This window comes from Hordeum vulgare, chromosome 5H (assembly GCF_904849725.1).
Source record: "Hordeum vulgare subsp. vulgare chromosome 5H, MorexV3_pseudomolecules_assembly, whole genome shotgun sequence".
In the NCBI taxonomy this organism is placed as follows: Eukaryota; Viridiplantae; Streptophyta; class Magnoliopsida; order Poales; family Poaceae; genus Hordeum; species Hordeum vulgare.
Window position 1 is genome coordinate 251,056,714 of NC_058522.1, and position 26,984 is coordinate 251,083,697.

Genomic DNA, 26,984 nt, shown 5'->3' on the forward strand with positions numbered 1-26,984 from the left:
AAGAAAAGAGCAAGCTGGATGCAAATTATGATAAGTTAGTCCAAGATGTGCATCAACTTATGGATATGCAGGAGGATAGGGTTGTGGATTTCAGTTATATGCAGGCTAACCACACATACCATCAGCAATGCCGAAAGGCAGAAATGGCCAAGAAAGATGCAGATACAGAGAAGCTTAATCAGAAGTATGAACTTCTCTGCAACCTAACAAGTGATCAAGCAACTGTCATCCAAAACATGAAGTTCAAGAATATAAAAGAGACGGAATTGCTGAGTGAGGCTAAGATGAATTTGGAGTTGACGAATGCAGAGTTCACCAAGTTTGAGGAGAAGCTCTCACAAGAGAAGCTAGAGTTAAAGTTTTAGGTTGCTGATTTGCTCAAGGGAAAGGTGGAGTAGGCGCCACTTACAGCACACCACCGATTCCTTGAGTCCACTTATGGGCATTGCTAGGGTTCGCCACCCAAATACACGCCAGCCGCAACCTCTTCTCTGTCGACAACGCCGGCTCCGCAAAATTGTCGTCGTCGCTACAGTCCTCCAAGGTGGAGTAGGCGCCACTTTCATCTGTTCCTCCTGCCGAGCCGTCGACGCATGAGCAGGGGAGGTCACCACCGATGACGCCCTCCTCGCAGGTGCCCTCGCCGCCTGTCGGAGTCATCGCCGCCATTGCCACACAGAGCAGAGTAGCCACGGCGGAGAGGAGGGCTTGAGGGAAGGGAGGAGATGACCCGGCCGACCGACCGACCGAGCAAGTAACGGTTCGAGCCGGATGGCACCTGACAACGGGCTCAACCGGTCAGATATAGCATCATACACCATCACTACGTATAAACCCTGGATTTAGTCCATTTTGCAACGTATTGCCCCGGACATGGTCCTGACCCGGAAAAATTAACAATCTTGGTACCAATTTGCTTCCAATGCCTCAGTTGTGGTACCTCCATGCAATTTTGGCAAAACACCTTTTGTAACAAGGTTCTCTAAGGTGAGAACAGATTCTTGGGATTTGATCCAGCCATAGACTTTTCTTGTAACACATAAGATGTGATTCTATCCTTATTTTGGAACAAGGGCCTCGACAGGGATAGAAGCACATCTCGTCGTTTTGCAAGAATGGATATCATTGCAAGTACATGTACAAAAGAGATGAGTATATGGAATTGGCTTACACTCGCCACAAGCTGCAACATAATCATCTCAATACAACAATGCATTCAATCATCATGTAGAAGAGCAGGGTCCGACTATGAACGAAAACAAATGAAAAAAGAATGACGTCCATCCTTGTTATCCCAGGCTGTCGGCCTGGAACCCATCCTATGATCAACGAAGAAGAAGAAGAAACTTCAAATAGCACAATCATCGTGCTCACGTCAAAGTAACACTTTACATGTACCTGCAACTACTGTTGTAGTAATCTGTGAGCCAAGGGGACTCAGCAATCTCATTTCCAAAGGTATCAAGACTAGCAAAGCTTAATGGGTGAGGTATGGTTAAGTGGTGAGGTTGCAGCAAGCGACTAAGCATTTATTTGAGTGGTTAATTAGGAGTAAAAGAATAAAAAGGGGGATGATCTACGCATAAACGGATGTGACTAATGATGATCAAAAGAATGATCCTGAACACCTACTTACGTCAAACATAACCCCACTGTGTCCTCTTCCGGATGCATAACTCCAAGAAGAGACAGTCACGGTTACGCTCACAGTTGGCATATTTTAATTAAGTTTACTTCAAGTTATCTAGAACCGCATGTTAAACAAAGTTTCCAAGTTTTCTACATAACCGCGGGCATGGCTTTCCGAAAGATTTAACCCTGTAGGGGTGCTCCAACTAGTACATCACAAACTACCACACGGTGCGACGGAAACCTCGACTACAGAAAACCCATGATCTCCTCGGCTGGTCGAAAACCTCAACCTCAAGATAGCCCAAAGTATCCTCGGAATCCCTCTCACAAGACGCTCGAGAAAGGTAAAACAAGTCCAGCAAGGTTGCCCAACGTGCCGACAATCCCCATAGGAGTCGCGTATCTCATTCTTAGGGCACACCGAATGAGCTATGGTTACCACGCCAAAACACCGAGTTGCCCCGGGGAGCGTTAATAAGTTGCTCTATTTGGGACCAACACTATCAGCACTGGCCCCATTGTATTATGTTGAATAACTCCTCGGGTAGTGTTAACTCCCTATGCGGCACTTAATTATGAGTATTATTATGTTGGGCAAATATAGTACCAATGTTGGGCCTTGCCACATGAGTTTTATCCCCAAAGAAAGTCAAAGGGGTCCGCATAACAACCCCGAGCATGTTAGGAGCGCTCATTTATGGAACATAACACCGGTAGCCGAAACTAAGGCGGAAAAGATGGAACAAAACACCAGGCTAGAAGGCCAGGCCTTCCACCTTTTACAAAGTATATAGGTGCATTAAGTTAAATAGCATAATACGCTGTTGTAACAAGGAACCCATGTTTTCCCATGGACGCAACTACACCAGCAACTACCAACGCTATAAGAAGGTTGAGCAAGCGGTAACATCGCCAAACAATGGTTGCTGGGTTATGGAAAGGTTAGAGGCTTTCATGGCAATGTTGTGAGACCGACATTTAAGTGGTAGGCAGCGAGACATAGCGAAGGAAATAGGACAACTAGCGTGGCAACGATAGTAATGGTATCTAGGGAAATGGTCATCTTGCCTCGGATCCCACTTGGAAGAAAACCAACGTAGTCGAACGTATCCTCACACTCTGAAGCAGTTCGGAACTTTATCAAGAAGAAACAATCCGGAACAACAATCAACACATGATAACACCATACATATTCATGACAAGATGCACAAACACATATGATGCATGTCCGGTTTAATTATGCATGGCACGACAAAGCACAACAATTTATTACTACATATTAAAGGAAGCTCAATATGCAACAAGTTGCATATTGACGAAGCTCCACATTTAATTACTTAGTTCACTACCGTTTAGGTACACGGCAATATTAAATGTTGTTAAACATGGCAAATGGTGAAGCATAAATAAACTACACTATCTAGGCATATTAAATGAGGTTGGAAACATCATATAGCATCTCCAAAATGACCCCATGTGTTAATTTCAAAATCTGTCCAGATCTGTACTAAACACATTTTATATTGATTAAACGGCAAAATAAAGTGGAGCATGTGATACTACATGTCATTCTAGTCGATTTACATATATAGGTCATTCAAAATGGAGCTACGGTTTAAAAGATATGACCAACACAAGATGATATGGCATGAATGCAAAATGCATGCAAATGACAGCCACAACATGTTAAAGCATGGATGCAACAAGTTATTATGGAACTACATGAACCTCTAGGCAAGTTTAAATGAGGCTGGAACAATGAACAACAATTCTAGTAAGTCCTCACATGTAATTTTGAATTTGCTATTGATCTGCCTAAAACATAATTTTAGAGTTGTTAAACAATAGAATAAATGTCATCATGTTATTCTACACATTTTTCTAGGCAAGTTACGTATGTGGATCATTTTAATCTAAGCTACGGTTAACTAGTTATGAATTAAACCGTTTTAGCATGTCATCTATGCAAATTTAATTAAACAACACATTTAAATATTTTTAGCATGCATGAAAGTTGTAAATTATTAATCTACACAAAATTCTAGTCCTTTTTCGTATATAAATTATCTTCATCCCATGCATGGTTGTTAAGTTATTAAATGAATGAGTTTAGGGGGTTTTCTGTAAAATTGTAATTCATGGCATAAATCCTAAAATTGTCTAGAGCGGAAACACATCTGAGCGGAACCTAGTGGCTACACGGGCTGGCATGGGTGAGGGTTGAATATTATACTACGCCCACATGCGTTGGATAGGCAGAGGAGGAGCAATCACCTTGTGGGCCTTGGGGAGGTCGATGATGGAGGTGGACTCGGCTGAAGGGGGCGATGCAGGCCTCAAGTGCGCTGGCCTACTTGCGTGAGGAGCTGAAACAATGAAGAAATTCAGCGGTACAGATGCTCGATGAGTCACCTCTTACGGCTGATTATCCGCCGCGAAAGGAAGCACCTGCCTGGAGCCCGTGGGTTATCTCTCACTGGGGTGATGGCCTTGAGTTTATTCTCCGTCGCCTCTTCCCCGATCTCCTCTGGATGGACTCTAGTTGGATCATCCGGCCCTTCATATTTCCACGTTGGGTGGACTCTAGCCTGAAGAGGTTGGATCCTATGCTGGAAAAAGACTTCCATGAGGTCCATCCCGTTCACACCCTTCCGGATCAAGGAAACCACCGCTATCATCAATATATCTGCATCGGTCTTCTCCTCCTTGGACAAGGTCAAGGTAGGGGCCAAGCTAATCCTATCAATAGTATAGGGAGGGAGGCCCGAGTGACCCTCGCCTACTGGGACGTCTCGGCAATAAAACCAAGAGTCCTGCCAGTTCTTCATCGAGTCCGAGAAACTCATCTCGGGGAAGCTACTCTTGCCCCTGAGTTGAATGCCTAAGCCACCACAAAGCTGCGCCAAATTGGTTCTCCCCCCCCCCCGCCCCGAGGAGGAATACTTCTTCACGGTCATCACTCGACACATGAACAGGCGCTTGAACAAACCCCAATGCGGGTGACACCCGAGGAAATTCTCACACAAAGACACGAATGCAGCTAGATACGAGACAACATTGGGGGGGAGGTGGTGGAGCTCCGAAGAAAGCAAGAAATGCTCGGTAAAAGGGATGCGGAGGCAGAGAAAAACATCTCTTGATGTGGGTTACCAAGAGCACTCGCTCGTCGTTCTGGGGTGTGGCGCTATCTCGCATCCCCGGGCAGTCGCAATCCCCTTGAGCGACCACGCCTTCGCCCTCCAGCTCCAGCACCCGCCCCTTCGAGACTCGGGACGGCATCCAGTCGCCCTGGATCCATCCTCGCGGGAGCACTCCGATGCTCGACGAAGATCCACGCGACCCTTTCTAGGCCCGCTCGGCCTTCGGCGTTGCTCCCTTCACCATGCTGGGTGGCGGAGAGGTCAGGGCCAGGAATCAAGGGGGCAGCCGGCGGTTCCTATTCTTGGTGGCAAGAGGAGGAAGCGGAGATGGAAAGGACCCGATTCTGAGGCATGGTCTCCTCTCCCTTCCACCTCGCGTCTTAAATACCCAATGGGGAAATTCCCCATCAAGTACATCATCGTCCCGAGGAAGATCTGTAGTATCCCGAGGACAGCGCGTAGTGTAGCATGATGCCGACATCAGAGCATGGAAATCGGGGCGTCAACCACTACTTCCACTACGTGCGTCTCCGCTGAAACCGCCGCCTACGCGTGCGCTCCCTTAATTCAAAAAGATGCGAAAAACCATCCGACCTCATATCCTGAATGGATTCCGTATCCACTGCGTGGGACGAGGAAATCAATGAGTACGACCTGATCGTCCTTACCTCAATGCGAGTGGGGATCAGTCCCAACTCACCGATTGAGCACGCAAAGTTCAGAGATCTCGTTCGCCCGACTCGTGGAATCTATCTTCCCGAAATATAGTCTATCACTACCGACTGCGGGCATACCTGTCTGACCAAGCAGTCGAAATTCGTCACTCTTGAATCCATGGAGGTTTGTCAAGAGTCTGAATGACGCAGCCCCGAGCTACAGCCCAAGAATCTCCAAAACGCCGGAGACATCGAAGGAAGCCATTCACTCGGTCTGCAAAACCTCAACCTATTCGGGGGCTACTGATGAGGTTGTACATTAGGGTTAGACCTACGAAGTTTCCTAGGCCCACCTAGGACCCCTTACGGACATAAGTGTCCTTAAAGTAACCGACGTAGCCTCCACCTCACTAGATACAACATACCGTCAGTCGGCTTGCCTGGAGTCACTTAGCCTACTTGGAGTCACTTGGATCGCCTTATGTCAGTCGGATGCCTCCTGGTACTCGGACCACGGCAAGGTGAACGCACCGAAGAGGCTACAATGGCTAAGGACTTAATCCATCACAAGAAGCGCAGTGAAGACCCACGTTACCCTTAACGCCGAGAGTTATAGCTTCTGTTTCTAGTAACTTCCCTATTTATTAGCATTAATTACCTATTAATGAAGGTCGGACGGTCATGGCATGTACTATATAAGCCACTCCCAGGCTCCAGCTCAAGGGTTCAGCACCTTGTATTCTTTCATACTCCATAAGCAAACATCAGCCTCGCGTCTCGAGACGTAGGGCTTCTTTTACCACTTCCGAGTGGGGCGTGAACTCGTACATCCGAATGTATCCACTCCGCCTAGTTAGACTTCGCCCCTTTGCTCGTACCCCTAGATACTATTGTCAGGGTCATTCCCACGACACTACAGATCTTCCTATACATTAATTTAGAGTTGTTAAACAAGAAAATAAATGTCATCATGTAGTTCTACACATTTTTCTAGGCAAGTTACGTATGTGGATCACTATAATCAGAGCTACGGTTAACTAGTTATTAATTAAACCATTTTAGCATGTCATCTATGCAAAGTTAAGTAAACAGCACATTTAAATATTTTTAACATGAATGGAAGTTGGAAATTATTAATCTACACGAAATTCTAGTCCTTTTTCATATATGAATTATTTTCATCCGATGCACGGTTCACAAGTTATTAAATGCATGAGTTCACGGGGTTTTCTGTAAAACTGTAATTCACGGGATAAATACAAAAATCATCCATAGCGGAAAAAACATCTCGGTCAAACCTAGTGGCTACACGGACTGGCATGGGTGAGGGCCTAATATTATACTACGCCCACATGCGTTGGTTAGGCATAGGAGGGGCAATCACCTTGTGGGCCTTGGGGAGATCACTATTGAAGGCGGACTGGGCCGAAGGGGGCAATGCACGCCTCAAGCACGCTAGCTTGCTGGCGATAGGAGCTGGGCCGGCTTGGGGCCTCGCGCTTATAGTGACCGTAGCTGGGCTAGCTCAGGGCACGTGGCCCAGGAGGCGAACGGGGCGCGACGCTCGTTGTCCCTGCCTCCAGCCCGACAGGAGGAGCAGGTCGGCGACGACGGCAACACGGCGACGGCAGGGCGGGCTCCTCCGGCAAGGTGAGGGAGGTGGGGAGGGCTAGACCTATGAGGGGACCTCTCAGATCCATCCATTCCGGCGGTTGGGGAGCAACTCCAAGGCATGATGGCGAACTCTAGAGCTTCCACGGCAACTGCCCCTGCGCAACGACAGAGAAGGCCATAGCTTAGGGAGGGAGGAGGAAGGATAAAGGGAAGAGAAGGGGATGGGCGTGCCTGCACGGGCCTGCTACGGTTGTTGTCGGCGGCGTCTACCGGTGGCCGTGCGGTGATGGGGTCCGACGGGAGTGAAGCTGGATGCTCGGGGGCTCCACCCCTCGAGCGGCTGCGGGCGAGGGGAGTAGCTGCGGGTGGCGGCGGACGCGTCCGGGCCCAGATGGGCTCGGCGGGCCCCGATCTGGGCCTCCAGGGCCATAGGAGGTGGGTGAAGGGCATGTGGTTGGCGACGGCTGAGGCTGGAGGGCACGGGGATCGAGAGCAATTAGTGTTAGGGTCCAAATTAGCCAGGTTGGGGGTCTATTTATAGCAAAATGGGGCTAGGGTTAGCTATTTTTAGCCTGATTCGAGCCGTTCGATCGTGATCGGACGGCTTCAATCGTGGGGTTAGGTTAGGTGGGTTGTGAATTGTGTAGAGTGGTAGTGGGCTGAGAAGAGAGGGAGATTGTGGTCTGTGACAAGATTTTAAACACCGAAAACATTTGACAATTTAACCGGCTATAGTGCCACTATATATTTAACGATCCGGGTATCAAACAAACTCTAATTGCGATGAAATTTGGCACGCGGACTACCTACATTAAAATAAGACCGCACGCCAAGTTTTAAACCCAATCCAAGAAAAATTTGTACACACTTTTAAAAATAATATTTTTAATGGTGTCGTGGGCGCGTGCGTGTGTGGTTGGTCTCAAAACGGTCAACGACAAAACAGAGAGAACCGACAACTACGAACGGATGCAAGTTTTGAAAATTGACGACAACGGGGTGCCGATGCAATGCGGATGATGCGCATGATAGGATGATGAATGCGACAAACAAATAATGAACACGAGACAATGGAATAAAAGGGGAATCTTCTAGCGGGTCGATTCCTGGCTGTTACAACTCTCCTACACTAACAGGAGATCTCGCCTCGAGATCTAAGAATGAAAGGGGAAGAGTAAAGGAAAGGAAGAGGAAAAACCTAATTGCTTCTTGACAAACGAGTGAAACCAACGATCCTTGAAGGTTCCAAAGAGATGAAGAATGACATGAGGAACAACCAAGAATTCACAAGAAATTTTGGCAGCACTTCAGTAGGAAATAGAGGTAACACTTGATAAGATGAAAAGAATTTGACAAGAGGACGCAACACTCCGGTTAAATGAACAAGCAAGGAAACAACATGATCCGGATAAAACAAGATAATGGAACGACGAACAACATCACAAAGCCTCTGGAACAAAAGAATAGAAACTAGATCATTGCAAGAAAAGAACAGAGAAGAAAATGACAACTTCTACCACAATTGAATTTTATAAACATCCTACAAGGAAGGACTGAACGGAGTTGTTGGAAAATCAACAACGAAAAGAACAAGCTTGTTGTGGTCTTATGTGAAACATCTCAAAATTATGAGGTGACAAACAGCCACTAACAGAAACAATGATTGTTTGGGCGCAACAAGATATGCACAACTTCTTTCACCAAGAGGATACATTGAGAACTTGGATCAACAATAATCACCATAATATCAACCATCCTTAGGAAAAGATTTAGGTGAAATCCAATCAAAGATAACTCAATGGAAGAGAAGATGGGTTGAAAATATCTCATAATTGAAGGAATTGGTGGGATTAACTATCTCATTCTTGAAACAAATTCTCCTCAAGACTACTCCACTAACAAGAATGCTAAAACACCACCTCAAAGGATAAAGGAGGAAGAATTGCTCTTGGAGATGCAAGAGAAAGAATACTTGAGCTCCTCTAACAATAATATTGAAGAACACCTTGAGAAAGGATTACATACTCAACGAACCACCATGGAGACCCACTTGAAGAACACCAAAATGGAAGGATGATGAAAAGAATGAAGGTTCAAAAGAATAAGATTATGACCTTGCAAAGATTTAGATGAAGCTTCACAGAGAGATAATTGAGAGACTTTGGAACTCCAAGAAAAGAGAAGATGAACAACTTAGAATGAAGATTTGATATCATGATCCACTCCGGAAGAAGAATTGTAATCACCTTGACAAAACAAGAATAATAATTATGTTATGCTTATCCTTCATCAAGTTAAATTGACGACATGCAACGGATTTATCATACAACTTATTCTTCTTGAAAGATTGAAGAGAGAGATAGAGAACAAACTTGAAGAAGTCTTGAATGACTACCGGTAAGAATTTGAAATGAAAGAGGATAATGCAAATGAATTGGGCTACATCATGACAAAGAGAGCATGATTTGATTAGATAATGCTTGAAAAAGTCACTCGTAAGAATTGCAAACGAATGGGAATACCATGAAAGAATGAAGATACATGACAACAAAGAGAGCATGATCCACCTGAAGAATATAGAACATATGGAGATATTAGAAATGATTGGAATACCTGAGAACAAAGTGATCACAATCCGACTAGCAGCAAACTTGAAGGAAGCACTAGAATAATTGAGATGCGAACGAAGAGACAGCAATTGAGAAGAATTTGAGAATAAAAGCTGAAAGTTGAGGGCGAAGAAATCTTTTGAAACGATGGCCTTCGAAGGATCGAGAAATGAAAACAATACTGAAATGCAGCAGATAGATATGTGAGGAATTACGCACGATCGAAAACAATTTAAGAGAATAGCACGAAGCTGAGGCATGAAACTTCAATAGAATAGACCAAGATATAAGAAAAACACTTCTTCGGTCTACAATGCAGAGAATGACAAGAAGGAACACCACCAAAATTACTCAGCCACTCCAGAATAATGAATGAGGAAAAGGTTGAGCCAACAATGAAAATTAATTGAAACCGATCTTGGAGAAGGAATGTGACTGATGGAATCCATACTTACGTCACACTTGAAAAGAATTAGAGATCTCCGAAAAAGGTTAAAAGAGCCAGATAAGATCCTCGAAAAACATGTGGGTTATGGGGCCACTCAAAAAAACCATAGTTGAACGAACTGCTTAAAAAAGAGAGATTGTAGTAGAAAAGAGAGATTGCACCGCTACAAAAGAAAGCTTGATGAGGTGAGAACCTCAAAATAATTGAAAGGACTGAAAACAAGACACTTGTGAGATACTTTCAACACTCCGGATAGAATAGAGAGAGGAATGAATAAAACAAGAGAGGCTTGAATAAAAATTACCAACATAGCAACCATTGAGCGAATGAAAAGGATATGATGAACACCGAAAGCTTTAATTGAATCCACCGGAGAAGAAAACAAGAATGAAGAGATGGTGAACTCGAAACTCCTGAGAATCTTCACAAAAACCACCGGATATGACACGAAAGAGAGGATATCGGAAGCAATAATGAAAGAACGGCACTTGGATGATAACTAAATCATGGAAGAAAAGGGCGGGAGGGTGGGAAAAGACAAAGACAACTTGGGACAGATGAGACAAACTACGGAAAGAAATGGGAGATTGATCTTGCAAATATTGGAGAAGACTGAATTCACTTGAAGAGAAGCACACCGAATGAGAATAATTGACATGACGACTCCGGTTTGAAAAGAATTGACAAGACAGTTTGATTGAGAAAAAGAATTAGCACTCCCATTTAAATATGGGAACGCTGCTTAGAAAAGATATGAAATCACCACTTGACATCGAAGCAACTCGACTTACCATACTCCAACAAAACAAAGGATGCGACTTACGGAACAAGCGAGAACAATTTCATGACAGAGATTATATTCGATATTTTTGTGGTAAAGTTCGCACGGGCTCGATCGTACATTGGATTGTCATATTGAAATGATGCTCGAATATGCTCCCTAGGCGTAGCGCACTACAAGGCTTGACGAAGCATATCTGATGACATATATCAAGACTGTCCTCTATAAGAACGACCATAAACAAACGAATCCACTAGATGTCAAACCCCAACGTCACATCATGCATCTGTTGGAAGATTATCCTAGGTAACTACTTGAATTCCCATCTGAGAACTCCCCAATTTTCTGGTTATGCAATCGGGTCCACGGATACAAGGAGTAAAATCCATCACTCAACTCCTAGCAATAATACTACCCATCCAGTGTATCACATCCGTCAACACATAACCAGAGATCCCAGAAACTCATCTAACTCATACCCTCGTAATCACAACGATACCAAGTATGGCAGTACATCCGGACACTCTCGGCCAGTACTAGGGATGTCGGACTCCTCTCGCCACTACTAATATTGAAGCAATTTCGAACATCCTTCGTCGTGAGATACTAAGAAATCTGAACGATAACGATGTGCTCAAGAATCACCTGGAGCTCAACTCTCTTGAAGAAATCAAGTCAGACAGGAGGCACCAAGACATAACTCCATCACATCGACATCATATAGATTCCAAAATACCCGTGTGATCCTCACAAAATGAGTGAGAAGAGAGGTAGAATTAAAATTCCTAAGTTGTAATTCCTCATAAGAGCATAGAAGAGGAGTAAAAACAATCGTACTCTCCGATATATAACTAGACCCAAAGTAGTTTTTCACTAGACTCGACTCGGCCAAGTTTGATCAATCAAGGGGGCTCCTAGGTCGGTACTGCTCTGATACCAACTTGTATCGCCCAAGATGCGATCTTATCCTTATTTTGGCAATAGGGCCTCGATAGGGATAGAAGTGCATCTCATCGTTTCACAAGAATGGATATCATTGCAAGTACATGTACAAAAAAGATGAGTATATGGAATTTGCTTACACTCGCCACAAGATACAACATATCATCTCAATACAACAATAGATTCAATCATCATGTAGAAGAGCAAGGTGTGACTACGAACAAAAACAAACGATAAAAGAACGACGTCCATCCTTGCTATCCCAAGTTGGCGGCCTAGGACCCGTCCTATGATCGATGAACAAGAAGAATAAGAAACTTCAAATAACACAACCATCGTGCTCACGTAAAAGTGACACTTTACATGTACATGCAATTGTTGTTGTAGTAATCTGTGAGCCACAAGGACTCAGCAATCTCATTTCTAAAGGTATGAAGACTAGCAAAGCTTAATGGGTGAGGTATGGTTAAGTGGTGAGGTTGCAGCAAGCGACTAAGCATTTATTTGACTGGCTAACTTACAAGTACAAGAATAAAAGGGGGGTGATCTACGCATAAACGGACGTGACTAATGATGATCAAATGAATGATCCTGAACACCTACTTATGTCAAACATAACCCCACTGTGTCTTCTTCCTGATGCAGAACACTGAGAAGAGACAGTCACGGTTATGCACATAGTTGGCTTATTTTAATTAAGTTTACTTCAAGTTATCTAGAACCGGATGTTAAACAAAGTTTCCAAGTTTGCCACATAACCGCGAGCATGACTTTTCGAAAGATTTAACCCTACAGGGGTGCTCCAACTAATCCATCACAAACTACCACACGCTGCGATGGAAACCTCGACTACGGAAAACTCGTGATCTCCTTGGATTCCTCGTGCAAAACCTCAACCTCAAGATATCCCAAAGTATCGTCGGAATCCCTTGCACAAGATGCTCGAGAAATGTAAAAACAAGTCTAGCAAGGCCGCTCGACGTGCCGACAATCCCGATAGGAGTCGTGTATCTCGTTCTGAGGGCACACTGGATGAGCTATGGTTACCACGCCAAAACACCGAGTTGCCCCGCGCAGCATTAAAAAGTTGCCTTGTTTGGAACCGACACCATCAGCATTGGCCCCGTGTATTATGTTGAATTACTCCTCGAGTAGCGCTAACTCCCTATGCGGCAATTAATTATCAGTATTATTATGTTGGGCAAATATAGTACCAATTTTGGGCCTTGCCAAATGAGTTGTATCCCCAAACGAAAGTCAAGGGGGTCCCCATAACAACCCCAAGCATGTTAGGAGCGCTCATTTATGGACAATACACCTGTAGCCGAAACTAAGGCGGCAAAGATGGAACAAAACATCAGGCTTGAAGGTCAGGCCTTCCACCTTTTACCAAGTATGTAGGTGCATTAAGTTAAATAGCATAATATGGTGTTATAATAAGGAACCCATGTTTTCACATGGAAGCAACTGCACCTGCAACTAGCAACACTATAAGAAGGTTGAGCAAGCGCTAACATAGCCAAACAATGGTTGTTGGGTTGTGGAAAGGTTAGAGGCTTTCATGGCAATATTGAGAGGCTGGCATTTAAATGGTAGGCAGCAAGACATAGCAAAAGAAACAAGACAACTAGCATGGGAATGGTAGTAATGGTATCTAGGAAAATACTCATCTTGCCTGGGATCCCACTTGTAAGAAGAACGAATACATGAAGTAGACGAACTAACGTAGTCGAATAGATGCTCACACTCCAAAGCGGTACAGAACTCTATCGAGAAGAAACAATCCGGAACAACAATCAACACACGATAACTCCACACATATTCATGACAAGATGCACAAACACATATGATGCATGTCCGGTTTAATTATGCATGGCATGACAAAGCACAACAATTTATTACTACACATTAAATGAAGCTCAATATGCAACAAGTTGCATATTGACGAAGCTCCACATTTAATTACTTAGTTCACTCTCGTTTAGGTACACGGCAATATTAAATATCGTTAAACATGGCAAGAGGTGAAGCATAAATAAACTACACTATCTAGGAATATTAAATGAGGCTGGAAACATCATATAGCATCTCCGAAATGAGCCCATGTGTAAATTTCAAACTCTATCTAGATATGTACTAAACACATTTTATATTTAATAAACAGAAAAATAAAGTGGAACATGTGATTCTACACGCCATTCTAGTCGATTTACATACATAGATCATTCACAACGAAGCTACGGTTTAAAAGGTATGACCAACACAAGATGACATGGCATGCATGAAAAATATATGCAAATGACAACCATGACATGTTAAAGCATGGATGCAACAAGTTATTATGAACTACATGTACCTCTAGGCAAGTTTAAATGAGGTCGGGACAGTGAACAACAATTCCGGTAAGTCCTCACATGTAATTTTGAATTTGCTACATGATGGGGTTGTACATTACGGGTAGGCCTACAGACCTGATTCCCTAGGCCCACCTAGGATCCCTTACGGACATCAATGTCCTTAAAGTCACCGGTGTAGCCTCAACCTCACTCGATACAGCATACCGTCAGTCGACGTGCCTGGAGTCACTCGGATCGCCTTATGCCAGTCGGATGCATCCTGGTACTCAGACCACAGCAAGGTGAAGCCACCGAAGAGGCTGCAATGGCTAAGTACTTAATCCATCACATGAAGTGCAGTGAAGACCCACGTTACCAGTAACGTCGAGAGTTATAGCTGTCGTTTCTAGTAACTTCCTTATTTATTAGCATTAGTTACCTTGTAATGAAGCTCGGCCGGTCGTGGCATGTACTATATAAGTCACTCCGGGGCTCCAACTCAAGGGTTCAACACCTTGTATTCTTTCATACTCCATAAGAAAACATTAGCCTCAGGGCTCGACATGTAGGGTTGTTACCACTTCCGAGTAGGGTGTGAACTCGTACATCCGAGTGTATCCACTACGCATAGTTAGACTTCGGCCCGTTGTTCGTACCCCTTGGTACTATTGTCAGGGTTATTCCAATGACACTTGGCGCCCACCATGGGGTTGTGCGTCTAGCAAATCTAGCGCAGTCGGAGATTTATCGCATTTTTTGTCAACACGATGACACTCGGTGGAGAGATCATCTTCAGTTCCCTCAGCTTCATCATCGATGACTCGGCGTGGCTGCAGGATGCGCCACTGGACACCAACGCCCTCCCTACATGAGGTACGTCCATTTTAGCGCAGTCGCGCACAGAGTCCTCATCCGGCAGTCGTCGGTGACGTATCACTCTGCATCCCCGCACTCCACTGTTGTTCGTCGCAATCTCTTCGGGCGCTCACGGATGCAGCGGTGGATCAAGTATGACATGGCCAATCACGCCATTTCTGGGCAGGTGGCCATGCTCAGCTCTGATGAGCTCACTGTTAGCCTCTTCCCATCATCAAGCGAGGAGTCACTCGGCGACTCCGACTGCGAAAGCAGCAGGGGTGCCACCAAGATCCTAATGGCCGACACCAAGAGGGGAGGCAACACAGGTTACGCCATGGAGAATTCTCCCATGCGTGACGGCGGAGAGCGTCGCCATGGCGATAACAGCCACCGCGTTCCGCAGCCGCTCACCGAGCAGCAGCGGGAGGAACTTCGGTGGAGGAGCGATCAAGCTCTCCACACCCCCATCACCGGGAACACCCCAGAGGAGATTGCGCTGGAGAACAGCGTCTGGCCAATCTAGTCGAGCGTGAGCGCCTTGAGCGACTCCAGCGGTCGCTCGACGCTCGGGCCATGAGGGACCAGCCAAGCTCCAGCCTCAGTCCCTTGCAATTGTTTCCGAACAGCCACGAGCGTCACATCGAGGTGATGCGAACACCTCTGCTGAACCTGGCCGCAACCACTCGGATCGCTGATTCAATTCATCGAGTGACAGTGCGGCTGGAGAAGGCATTCGACAGATCCAGACTCTGTTGAAGACTGTCATGCAGCAGAATTCCGCAGTGTTGCAGTCGCGACATTGCATTCACAGCAAGTCCGTCCACGCGGACACCGTGTAGCCGGCTCATAGCCCTAACGTGCATAGACGGCACCAAAGGTCTCCTCCTCTTCCGAGAGGGCCGCATGAAGACTGGAGGCAAGGTCACCGAGACAGAGGTAGGTCACCTCCCCAAGGAAGTGGCTCACTCGATCGCCGTCCTCATGATCACAGGCCAAGCCCCAACGGGCGTAGGGGTAATGAGGGCGACGACTACCTGGCCCCCGAGTTCAACGCTCGGTCTATAATCATGCAACACATGGTTAATCAATCGCGAGCTAGTCGGGGAGTGTACGGCCTCAAGTGCTTCGGTTGACACATCCCAGAAGCCGAAATCCCCTCCAACTACCAGTTGGCCACGGGGATCGGAAAGTTCAATGGTGAGTCGAAGCCAGAGACTTGGCTGGAAGACTACCGAGTGGCCATCCAGATCAGCGGTGATGACGACTACATCGCTATTAAGCAGCAACCCCTCATGTTGGAGGGGTCCGTGAGGGCATGGCTCAATCAGCTACCCTCCAGCAGCATCCACAGCTCTGGCGATCTCGCCTGACTGTTCGTCAAGACCTTCAAGGCCACATACAAGCGCCCAGGCGATCTGACGGAGGTGCGGCATTGTCTCCAGAAGAGCAACAAGACTCTTAGGGAGTACATCCAGCGGTGGACCACACTTCACAACATCGTTGAGAATGTCACCGAGCACCAGGCTCTTTGCGCTTTCAAAGCGGGCACTCGGTATCGGAAGCTCATTCTCAAGTTTGGCCGATCGGGTGACCTATCCCTCAGTCGGGCCATGGAGATCGCCAATCGGTACGCGAATGGTGAAGAAGAAGACCGCCTCCGCAGTGGCAAAGTCCGAGCGAGTGAAACCCCTTAGGCGGGTAACACTGGGAAGAAGCAGAAGCGAAAAGGCGACCAATTGGGCAAAGCCAAAGTAGCTGCTATCCCAGGGCAGAGCTAGAATAAATCCAAGAAGAAGGAGTGGGCTGGCAAAAAGAAGGCCGATTCCAAGAGCAGTCTTTTGGACCAGTTGTGTTCTCGCAAGGACGAGGAGGGGGAGACCATCCCCGCCAAGCACACAGGTCGTGACTACCGTCTGCCCCATAAGGAGATGGGCGGAGAGCCCTCCGGGGACAAGGAAAATGAGGACGACCCAGCGGACGCCTCCGGGTATCCGAACATTGAGGCGACCCTCATGATCTTCGCTGACGTCGAGAGCAAGAGCCGATTGAAAGTTATCAATCGGGAGGTGAACATGGCAGCCCCGGCTGTCACAAAGTACCTCAACTAGGCGAAGACGCCCGTCACACTCGACCAGTCGGACCACCCCGCCAACTTAGGCACCCCCGGGAGGTACGCGTTGGTGGTCGGTCCCGCAATCAATGGGTTCCTACTGCGGAAAGTCCTCATGGACAAAGGCAGCGGCTCAACATCATCTACATGAACACTCTCAAAGCCATGGACATCCCATTGTCCCGGCTGAGAAAGAGTAAAATGCAGTTTCACGGGGTCATCCCCGGGAGGAAGGCTGAATCACTCGGCCAGGTCACTTTGAGCATCGTATTCAGTAGCGAGAAAAAAAATCGCAAGGAGAGGTTGACCTTCACAGTGGTTGAGTTTCACAGCACCAATCATGCCATCCTTGGTAGGCCTGCCTATGCACGTTTCATGGCCCGCCCATGTTACGTGTATCTTAAGCTTAAGATGCCAGGGCCAAAAGGCGTGATCACGGTGATTGGAAATCGGAAGGTTGCCGAGGAGAGCCTCTAGCAAGGCTCTAGGATCGCCAACAAGCAGGTCCTTGCAGCCGAGCTTGATGGGTACAAGAAGGCAGTGGACACCGCAAATCTGCTCAAGTCGAAACGGACAGCTACTGAATCCACTTTTCAGTCGGCCGGTGAGACGAAGTAGGTCCACGCCCGCCCAACCGATCTGAGTGCTTCTATGACCAACATTTCCACCTCACTTGGAGATAAATAGGAAGCCGAGCTCATCTTGTTCCTCCGTGAGAACTGGGATATCTTTGCATGGAAGTCGTTTGACATGCCGGGGGTTCCCAGGGAGCTGGGTGTGTATCGCCTCCGAGTGCACCTGAAGGTCAAGCCCATCAAGGAACACATGAGTCGCTCCTCTGTGGAGAAGGGTAGGGAAATCAGCAAGGAGATTGCTCAGCTCCTAGCTGTCGGGTTCATCTGCGAGGTCTACCACTCTGAGTGGTTGGCGAACGTGGTCGTGGTGCCAAAGAAGAACAATTCACTCTGAATGTGTATTGACTTCAAGCACTTCAATCGGGCATGTTCGAAGGACCACTTCCCTCTGCCCCGCATAGATCAAATCGTAGATTCCACTGCCGGATGTGAACGCGTGTCGTTCCTGGATGCGTACTCCGGGTACCACCAGATTCGAATGTATGGAGCTGACGAAATAAATACAACCTTCATCACCACATTCAGGTGTTTTTGTTACATCATGATGCAATTCGGTCTCAAAAATGCTGGAGCTACCTTCGAGTGTATGATTCAAAATTGTGTGCAGGAACACATCAATCGGAATGTCGAAGACGACATCGTGGTCAAGTCCAGGAAAGGTTCCGACCTCCTGGCCGACCTCGCCTAAACCTTCGCAAACCTTGATGCTTCGGGATTAAGCTCAATCCGGCCAAATGCACCTTCGGTGTACCGGCCGGTAAGCTACTCGGTTTCCTTGTTTCCGAACGAGGTATCAATGCCAATCCCGACAAGATCGGATCCATCGTCCACACGAGACGGCCGGAACGCATCCACGATGTGCAAACGCTTACGGGCTACCTTGCGGCCCTCAGTCGCTTCATCTCAAGACTCGGTGAGAAGGCACTGCCTCTTTACCGATTGATGAAGAAATCTCATAGGTTCGAGTGGATCGATGAAGCGCAGGTCGCATTCGACCAACTCAAAGCTCTGCTTTCCACCCAGCCGGTGTTGGCTGATCCGAGCTGCTGGGAGCTCTTGCTCTTGTACATCGCTGCCACTAACCAAGTGGTTAGCACCATACTCACCGTAGAACGTGAATAAGCGGGCAAAGCGTACAAGGTACAAAGGCCCATCTACTACATTTCCGAAGTGTTGCCTGCTTCAAAACAAAAGTACCCACACTACCAGAAGCTGGTCTATGGGATCTACGTGACTGTGAAGAAGGTGGTCCACTATTTTCAAGATCACTCAGTCACTTTCATCAGTGACACTCCCATAGAGGAAATTCTGCACCATCGCGATGCAACCGGCCAAGTGGCCAAATGGACGATTGAGCTCCTACCACTGAAGATCAAGTTTGAAGCCAAGAAAGCAATCAAGTCTCATGCCCTGGCAGATTTTCTTGCCGAGTGGGTAGAGCAAGAGCAGCCGGCTCTAGTCATCCGCGAGCATTGGACCATGTTCTTTGATGGATCCAAAATGCTCCATGGCTCGGGGGCTGCAGTGATCCTCGTTTCCCCCAGGGAAGATCGATTGACCTACGTGCTCCAAATCCACTTCAGTTCGTCCAACAATGAGGCCGAGTACGAGGCCCTCCTGTATGGGCTCTACATGGCCATCTCACTCGGCATCCGTTGATTGATGGTTTATGGCGACTTGGATCTCAACGAAGTCATGAAGGAATGGGACATCTGAAGCCCGGCAATGACAGTGTACTGCTACGCGGTCAGAAAGCTGGAGAAAAACTTCGAAGGGTTGGAACTACACCATGTGCCCCAAGCCAAGAACCAAGCGGTCGACAACTTGGCAAAGATGAGGTCCACTCGGAAGATCGTTCCGAAGGGCGTGTTCCTCGAGCACCTACGCGCCCCCTCGGTCAAGGAGGATCCCTTCACTGAAGAGCCCCCACAAGAAATTGGTTTGTCTAATCCGGCTGAGATCAACGTACCGGTCGTGGTTGACCTCGTCCACGAGATGTTGGTCATCACTCCCGAATGGACACAACCTTATCTAGCTTACTTGCTCCGCAAGAGCTTCCCGAGAACAAAGAGAAAGCCCGCCAGATCATTCGGCGGTCTAAATCTTTCAAAGTACTCAGAGACAAATTGTACAAGAAGAGCGTTACACGAGTCAGGCAAAAGTGCATCTCTCCGGAGGAAGGACTACAAATCCTGCACGAGATCCACTCAGGAACCTATGGACACCGTGCGTCCTCTCAGACCCTAGTAGCAAAGGCCTTCCGAGAAGGTTTTTATTGGCCCCGAGCCATTGAGGCAGCAAGGGACTTGGTGGACCTGTGTCTCGGGTGCCAGTTCTACAAGAATCACTCGCACAAGCCTGCATCCGCACTGAAGACGATTTTGCTCACTTGGCCATTTGCTGCATGGGGCCTCGACATGGTCAGCCCTTTGCGCACCAGGTCGAGCGGATTCACCCACGTGCTAGTTGCGGTGGATAATTTCACCAAGTGGGTCGAAGCTAAATCCATCAAAAACTTCGACGCGGCGACTGCCGTCAGCTTCATTCGGCGGATTATCTTCAGATTCAGAGTCCCTCGCGACATCATCACCGACAATGGAACCAACTTCGACTCAGATGAGTTCCGCGAGTTCTGCCAATCCCATGGCACTTGGGTTAACTACGCCTCCGTGGCGCACCGGCAGTCGAATGGGCAGGCGGAATGGGCGAATGGCATGATACTTCAAGGATTGTCGCTGGCGCTTGGGTCGAAGAATTACCATCCGTCCTATGGGGTATGTGAACGACTTTGAATCGTTCAACCAGGTGTACTCCATTCTTCATGGTGTATGGGTCGGAAGCTGTCCTGCCGAGTGACTTACGTCATAAATCTCCCCGAGTGGAGCAGTACAACAAAGTCGAAGCTGAAGCAGCACGCCAAGACAATTTGGATCTTCTGGAGGAAAAGTGGGAGCTAGCCCTCTTTCGGCCCACGACGTACCAGCAAGACCTTTGATGCTACCATGACAAACAAGTCAGGGGCCGAGCGTTTCAAGAGGGGGATATGGTCCTCCGATTGGACCAACAGAAACCCCACAAGCTGGCACCCCCGTGGCAAGGGCCATTCGCCATCTCCAAAGTCCTGCACAACGGAGCTTATCGACTGTACAACATCAATAACAACGCGGAGGAACCCAGAACCTGGAACGCGGACCTCCTCAGCAAGTTCTACACATAGAACTTTCCTTTTTTATTCCTGTAATGAATCTGAATCAATAGAAGAATAAGGTGCTTACTTTCTTCAGCTATCCTAAGACACTTCACTCCAGTGCAACACACCCCTAGTGGGTGGAAAAACCTTAGCTGCGAACCTATTTTTCGCTTAAGGTAAAACATGCCTCGAGTGCAGACAATCTCCTCACTCGGGGGCTTAGCTGCGAACTAGTTTTCCCCTAATCCATGTTTGCAAGAACAAAACCATCTTGGTAGCGAACCTGTTTCGCCTAAGGTAGACCATTCCCCGAGTGACCGTGGAAACCTCCACACTCAGGGTCTTAGCTGTGAACTAGCCTTCGCCTAGGTTAAAGCGGTTCCGAGTGAAGACAAGATCTTCAATCGGACGCCAAGATGAACAAAACAAACATTTCTTGGTAGCGAACCTGTTTCGCCTAAGGTAAACCCTTCCCCGAGTGAGGACAGCCTCCACACTCGGGGGCTTAGCTATGAACTAGCCTTCGCCAAAGTTAAAGTCGTTCCGAATGAAGGCAAGATCTTCATTCAGATGCCAAGATGAACAAAACAAACATTTCTGGGTAGGGAACCTATTTCGCCTAAGGTAAACCCTTCCCCGAGTGAGGACAACCTCCACACTCGGGGGGCTTAGCCGTGAACCAGCCTTTGCCTAAGTTAAAGTGGTTCCGAATGGAGGCAAGATCTTCATTCGAATGCCAAGATGAACAGGACAATCATCCCAAGCTGCTGCTTTTGCGTAGGGAGACACAATCCCGAGTGAGGAGAACCTCCACACTCAAGGGCTTAGCCGCAAACCAATTTTTGCCTAAGTCACAAACGAGCCCGAGTGAGGACAACCTCCACACTCGAGGGATTAGCCGCGTACCAGCTTTCGCCTAAGCCACAAACGATCCTGAGTGAGGACAACCTCCACACTCGGCGGCTTAGCCACAAACCAGCTTTCGCCTAAGTCACAAACGAGCCCGAGTGAGGACGACCTCCACACTCGGGGTCTTAGCCGCGAACCTGCTTTCGCCTAATTCACAAACTATCCCGAGTGAGGACAACTTCCAAACTCAGGGTCTTAGCCGCAAACCAGCTTTCGTCTAAGTCACAAACAATCCCGAGTGAGGACAAGTTCCACAATAGGGGACTCGTACGCAAGCCAGCTTTCGGTTGAGTATAAACAACCCCAAATAAAGATGACCAAGCAAATAAGATCCAAAATCAATTGCGGATAAACGGGATCAAGTTCAGCTAAAGTGACGCAAAAGAGAGGGCCCAGAGCCCACTCGAAGTTTGAGGTTACATAAAATCACTCGGCATCCCGAGGCAAATTAAAGCTAAAGTGTGTTTCCTCCAAGCATCACTCGGAGGCCGAAGACTCCACCACTTCCATGAAGGTGTCAAGATCGATTCCCTATGCGATCCGTGTGGCCGCCTCCATGAACATATCCATGCAGTCTTCAAACTTGGTGCTTTTGCGGTTGACGACCCAAAGATTCTTCAGCTTCTCTTCATCCACCCCCTTGCAATGGATGTGGACGAGCGAAAGGGCAATGTGAGCTCCGGCCTTTGCTGACGACTTCTTCCACGACTTGAGTTAATTGGGAATGGCCTTCACACAGTTCACAACGGACTGGGCATCCTTCACGGTAGCATCTTCATGCACTTTCTCATGGTCAATCTCTCCAACGGTCGATTGAAGCAGCTTGAAGCAAGCCATTACATAATCAACGCGATCCTCCAGCCTGAGGAGAGACAAGGGAATGTTGTCCTTCAGAAGCCCTCTCTTGGGATCAATCTCCTTCTCTATTCGCGTCGTCTCTTCTTCAACACCGGCAGCAAAGGCTACACTCAACGGAAAATGGAGGATGAGAAACGTCACTCGGAAATTTTGGAATGATCATGGGGAAGTATTCAGACGCTCGACATACCTTTGTTCTTCTCAGAGAGCTCCACACTAAAGTCCTCGATGAACTTCTCCAGCTCAGCTTTCTTGGTAGTTGCTTTCTCGAGGTTGGTTTCCCACTCGGCGTAATGCTTCTTTAGCTCGGCAAGATCCGTCGTGGTCTTCTCCGCACCAGCTTTCACAAGCCAATTTTCTTCCTCCAAAGTGCCAACCATTTTGAGCTTGGCCTCAACTGCCTGGGTTTTCTGCTTGACATCCTTACAAGCGGATGCGAGTTCTTCGTCCCTCTTCTCAAGGGCTTCCTTCATGGTCACTAGAGAAATGTAATTCTTCAACCTCTCAAAAAGGCGATCTGAAAAGACAACCTCAGTCGGATAAGAAAAGACAACCTAATGGAGCGTTAGTCGGATGGCGAGGACATACCTTCAGCTATTCGCTTTTCCTGCTCCAGTCGCTTGCTCTCGGCGTTCTCTGCATAGGCTAAGTCAGAGTTCCTGCAACTCGTTTTCCATGGCGTCATCGCGGCCCACGGGCCCACAAGCAGTCTGTAGTCAACAAATACAAGAAAGACATAACATTATGCCGCGACTCTAAGACTACCGCCGACTGCCACAGTCGATGGTAGCCTCGGGGACTACACCCAATGGGTGCGCTCAGCGCGCCCCCACTAGAATGATAGAGGATAAGGGATTCATACCCGACCAACCTCTATCAATCAAAACAAAGAAACTGAGACTATTGCCGACTGCTCCAGTCGAGAGTAGCCTCGGAGACGACACCCAGTGGGTGCACTCAGTGCACCCCCACTCGAAGGATGGAAGAAAGAAAATGGCTCCGCACCTACTGTACTATATCGAACATACAAATAAAAAAGACTATTGCTAACTGACACAGTCGACGGTAGCCTCGGGGACTACACCCAGTGGGTGCGCTAAGCGCACTCCCACTAACACCCGATGGGTGTACGCCTCTGGGCATGCCCACTCGGGATTCCTACTAAGGATCAGATTCAAAAACAAATACATGCAGAAAGGACTTACCCGAATGTTCTTTGCCACAGCTTCACTCGTGTCGTATGCCTCCTTCCATCGCCCAACTATCACGTCTAGTTGAGCCAGGCCTCCTTGTGCGCCCCCTCCTGGTCTTTTGGGGTAGGGTGGAGCTAGAAGATGTTCCGATCCTTGGGGTTAGACGACGGAGTAGTCAGCGGATACTGTCTGAGTGACACTCCAGCCGGGGCAACCTCCTGCACCACAGGAGTCTTGGCCTTGATGCTCACTCGGCTGGGAGTTGGAGCCTGCTTCGGCACTTCTCCAGCTGTAGAAGGGACATCAGCGTCGAGTTCAATCACATCATGCGGCTCTGCACATGTCCACAAGATAGTCCAAACACCACTCGAATATCCAAAGCCCAAATTTCGAATGAATTGCTGGAAAAGCTCAAGGGTTACATTTTGATGAAGCAACATCAACTCAGCTCTACCTTTGTCAGAGGTCTTGGGATCTAGTGAAGCAGTTGAAGTATGAGGCCTACAAAAGAAACAACAAAGCCCGATCATCACTCGGAAGACATTGTTCAAACTGGGACAAATCACTTGGTAAAGATACTTACGCCGAAGCCACACGCACATCGACCTTGATACGCGGCAGAACGACCTTACGAGGCTTGGAGCTCGAGATCTTGGGTTGCATGGCAGCCTGCTCCGGCAGTGCCTCGGGCTGGCTCCGACCCCGCTTGGAGCTGCGAGTCGGCATGGCTGACGCACTCTGCTTCACTGTCAATAGAGTCTTTAGAGCGCATGTGCGGACTCCAAGGTCCTGGCGTGCCTTGGAACGGGTCTCGACCTAGGCTTCATTAGACAGAGAAGATTCCTCCTCGTCTCCACGCTCCTCCTCACTCTCCTCCGTCTCCTCATCGTCGCCTTCTTTGTCTTCGTCGTCCTCCGAGCCCTCTGGGATCTCGGCGTCTTGGTTTTCAGTGTCACTCTCCACATCAATGGGCGAGTGGTCAATCGCCGGTATGGAACTGACCAACCCCGTGAAAGCCTGCCGAATGAAGGGAAAAATGACAAATGGTAGTTGAAACAATGAAGAAATTCATTCGGTACACATGCTCGATGATTCACCTCATTCGGGTGATTATCCGCCGCGAAAGGAGGCACCTGCCTGGAGCCCCTGGGGTTATGTCTCATTGGGGTAATGGCCTTGAGTTTATTCTCCACCGCCTCTTCCCCGATCTCCTCGGGATGGATTCGAGTCGGATCATCCGGCCCTTCATATTTTCATATTGGGTGGACTCAAGCCTGAAGAGGTTGGATCCTACGATGGAAGAAGACCTCTAGGAGGTCCATCCCGTTCACACCCTTCCGGATCAAGGTAACGACCACTATCATCAATATATCTGCATCGGTCTTCTCCTCCTTGGACAAGGTAAAGGTAGGGGCCGCGTGGATCCTATCAATAGTATAGGGTGGGAGGCCCGAGTGACCCTCGAATACGGGGACGTCTCGGCAATAAAACCAAGAGTCCTTCCAGTTCTTCACTGACGCCGGGAAACTCATCTGGGGGAGCTACTCTTGCCCCTAAGCTGAATGCCTAAGCCACCACAAAGTTGTGCTACATTGGTTCTCCCCCCCCCCCCCCCCCCGAGGAGGAAGACTTCTTCACGGTCATCACTCGACACGTGAACAGGCGCTTGAACAAACCCCAATGCGGGTGACACACGAGGAAATTCTCACACAAAGACACACATGCGGATAGATACGAGACAACATTGGGGCGGGTGGTGGAGCTGAGCTCCGAAGAAAGCAAGAAATGCTTGGAAAAATGGATGCGGAGGCAGATAAAAACTTATGTCGATGTGGGTGACGAAGAGCACTCGCTCATCGTTCTGGGGCGTTGGCTATATCTTGCCATCCCGGGGCAGTCACCAGTTCCCCTGAGCGACCAGGCCTTCGCCCTCTAGCTCTAGCAGCCGCCCCTCCAAGACTCGGGACAACATCCAATCGCCCTGGATCCATCCTCGCGGGAGCACTCCGACGCTCGAGGAAGATCCACGCGACCCTTTCTTGGCCCTCTCAGCCTTTGACGTCGCTCCCTTCACCATGCTGGGCGGCGGAGAGGTCGGGGTCGGGAATCGATGGGGGCAGCCGGCGGTTCCTGTTCTTGGTGGCAAGAGGAAGAAGCGGAGATGGAAAAGGACACGATTCTGAGGCACGGTCTCCTCTCCCTTCCACCTCTCGTCTTAAATACCCAACGGGGAGATTCCCCATCAAGTACATCGCCGGCCCGAGGAAGATATGCAGTATCACGAGGATGGCGTGCACTGTAGCATGACGGCGACATCACACGCGCGGAAATTGGGGGGTCACCCCAGTACTTCCACTACATGTGTCTCTGCCGAAACCGCCGCGAGCGCACACACTCCCTCAATTCAAAAAGCTGCGAAAAAACCATCCCGCGTCGTATCCCGAATGGATTCTGTATCCACGGCGTGTGACGAGGTGAGCCGAATGTTCAGTGTGGATGACCAGATCGTCCCCCCTCCCACTGGACCCCGATCATTCGGGAAATCAGTGAGCAAGACCACATCGTCCTTGCCTCAATGTGAGTGGGGATCCGTCCCAACTCGCTTGAGCATGCAGAGTTCAGAGCTCTCGTTCGCCCGACTCGTGGAATCTATCTTCCTGAAAAATAGTCTATCACTACCGACTGCGGGCATACCTGTATGACCAAGCAGTCGAAATTCGTCACTCTTGAATCCATGGAGGTTTGCCGAGAGTCTGAATAACACAGGCCCGAGCTACAGCCCAAGAATCTCCAAAATGTTGGAGACATCGAAGGAAGTCATTCACTCGGTCTCCAAAACCTCAACCGATTCGGGGGCTACTGATGAGGTTGTACATTAGGGGTAGGCATATGGGCTTGCTTCCCTAGGCCCACCTAGGACCCCCTACGGACACCAATGTCCTTAAAGTCATCGGTGTAGCCTCAACCTCACTCGGTACAGCATACCGTCAGTCGGCCTGGAGTCACTCAGATCGCCATATGTCAATCGGATGCATCCTGACACTCAGACCACAGCAAGGTGAAGGCACCGAAG

General features: G+C 48.2%; 1 protein-coding gene across 2 annotated transcripts; it reads right to left on the reverse strand.

Moving 5' to 3' along the window:
• Window positions 1-22,174: 22,174 nt before the first annotated feature.
• On the reverse strand, window positions 22,175-25,524 carry LOC123399735. Of its 2 annotated transcripts, XM_045094121.1 has the most exons (4): window positions 23,924-25,524; window positions 23,307-23,428; window positions 22,909-23,235; window positions 22,175-22,822 (listed from the first exon to the last, which is right to left on the reverse strand). In XM_045094121.1, the coding sequence occupies exons 2-4, from the start codon at window positions 23,401-23,403 to the stop codon at window positions 22,575-22,577; spliced, it is 672 nt and encodes a 223-aa protein (XP_044950056.1). In that variant the 5' UTR covers window positions 23,404-23,428; window positions 23,924-25,524; the 3' UTR covers window positions 22,175-22,574. The 2 variants fall into 2 exon arrangements, with proteins under 2 accessions (XP_044950056.1, XP_044950055.1); XM_045094120.1 differs by lacking the exon at window positions 23,924-25,524 and having other exon boundaries at window positions 23,307-23,864.
• Window positions 25,525-26,984: the final 1,460 nt, after the last annotated feature.